The sequence below is a fragment of the Ceratina calcarata genome, unplaced genomic scaffold (assembly GCF_001652005.2).
Source record: "Ceratina calcarata isolate Rehan_Ccalc_2016 unplaced genomic scaffold, ASM165200v1 scaffold25.2, whole genome shotgun sequence".
Classification (NCBI taxonomy): domain Eukaryota; kingdom Metazoa; phylum Arthropoda; class Insecta; order Hymenoptera; family Apidae; genus Ceratina; species Ceratina calcarata.
Genome location: NW_017147018.1, coordinates 13,639 through 15,232, shown reverse-complemented (window position 1 = coordinate 15,232; position 1,594 = coordinate 13,639). Strand labels below are relative to the sequence as shown.

The 1,594-nt window shown below is 38.8% G+C and overlaps 1 protein-coding gene across 1 annotated transcript in view; it reads right to left on the bottom strand.

Annotated features, from left to right (window-relative positions):
* Nucleotides 1–944: 944 nt before the first annotated feature.
* Nucleotides 945–1,594, bottom strand: part of LOC108623015 (uncharacterized) — an 8,842-nt gene continuing 8,192 nt past the window's right edge. The window contains exons 4-5 of the mRNA XM_018021254.1: nt 1,140–1,247; nt 945–1,077 (exon numbers count right to left, since the gene is read on the bottom strand). Of these exons, the coding sequence (XP_017876743.1) occupies nt 945–1,077; nt 1,140–1,247 (241 nt within the window). The remainder of the gene's footprint in view (nt 1,078–1,139; nt 1,248–1,594) is intronic.

Sequence of the window (1,594 nt, the reverse complement as noted above, 5' to 3'; positions counted from 1 at the left end):
TTTTATATTATTTACAGTCATATAACAAGTTATTAGTAAATGTTAACAATAAAAAAAATTTACTTCACTTGGGAAAAAAATAATTTATGCATTATTATTTGTACATTTGCCCAAAAGCAGTCAAAATGACTTCCTTGAGCAATCTAGTGTTAAATAATAAATTAATCGCGTCTCGTTGACGAACGTAGGAATAATAAAGTGAATCGTTACAATGAGGTCATTGAATTTTTAATGAAACCAGCCGGCCTGTTATTAAACCAAGTTACAGCGAAATCGCAGAGAGTTCTCATTCGAAAGCAGCAGCGAGCCTTGTGTACACGCTAATAAATTATTTCACGCGCACGCGTGTTCCAAGGCTAATCCGTATAAAATACGGCCTCCCGTTTTCCTCGCATTTTTTTTTTTTTTTTTTCCCGCCCCCTCGATCGGGCTGATTAATCTTTAGCCCGATGCAAGGCCAGACACGAAATACGAGAAAATGCGAGATTAAACGCGCGGGGGCGAAACGCATCGAGGGAGATCAAAGGGTTGTTCCGCTTGATAAACGAAGCCGGGCTGGGCGCTCAAATTATTTCCATCGCAACGTCTTTAATTAAACAGGAATCGGCGTTAAAAAATTACGACGGTTACGACCGGTTCATCGCGTCGGTCTTAAATCAATGCGGGAACAAGCATACGTGCGAACGAGATGAAATCAGATTTATGGCACTTGTATAAAAGAATAACTGGGTCGGGAATGAAAACGTGGGATTGCCAATGCTGGAACGTGTTTCGGTTAATCCTCTCCTGGGACTAAGCGCTCTCTATTGTATTTGCAAAATAATTTAGCCTGTTGAAAGGATTCAAGACTGATTCTGCTTTTTATACATACATACACGTGACAGATACATGGTACATGATAGAATTCAGGTTTACACGTGTTTGCCATGCGATTTCGGAGTCTGTTAATAAATTATCGATATCCTGTCTAATACACCGAGACCATCCGGACACGTGGAGTAAATCATTGAACAATTCTCGCGATTTCTTCCAATTGTCGCAGCTTCCAGATACTCCTCGTCCATCGTAGGTCCAGGCCTAAAACGCGAATCTCGTTAATAAAAAAATATGATATTAAATTCATGATTGTTTTTCCTTACGTTAATAGTAAATCCAATAATTCACCGATCAGTCCTTCGTCTCTTAAGGGCGAAGCTGCTGCCTCGCAGATGTTCTTCTTTAAACATTCTTTTCCATCAATGTCTCGCCTAAAATTGTTTGTTAATAAGTGCATTGTATTAGAAATGTTAAAAAATGGATACAATATTTACATGGTAAATGGAATGTTTATTTAACCAGTTAACTGTGTCGATCATTTTGCAAAGTGCGCCCCAGTGTGTGTGTCGCGATAATCAAGCGATGACGGATATAGTCGTCAAACACAGAGTAAGTGGCGCTGTTGAAATATTGGGTCAAAAATACGACTTTATTTTAGAAAATGAATGAATTTATTCACGGATATAGCTGTCATAACACAAAATTCTGCCATTCTTCCATGACGGATATAGTCGTCAAACACACTTAACTGGTTAAATAAGGAAGCGTTACCGTGAAC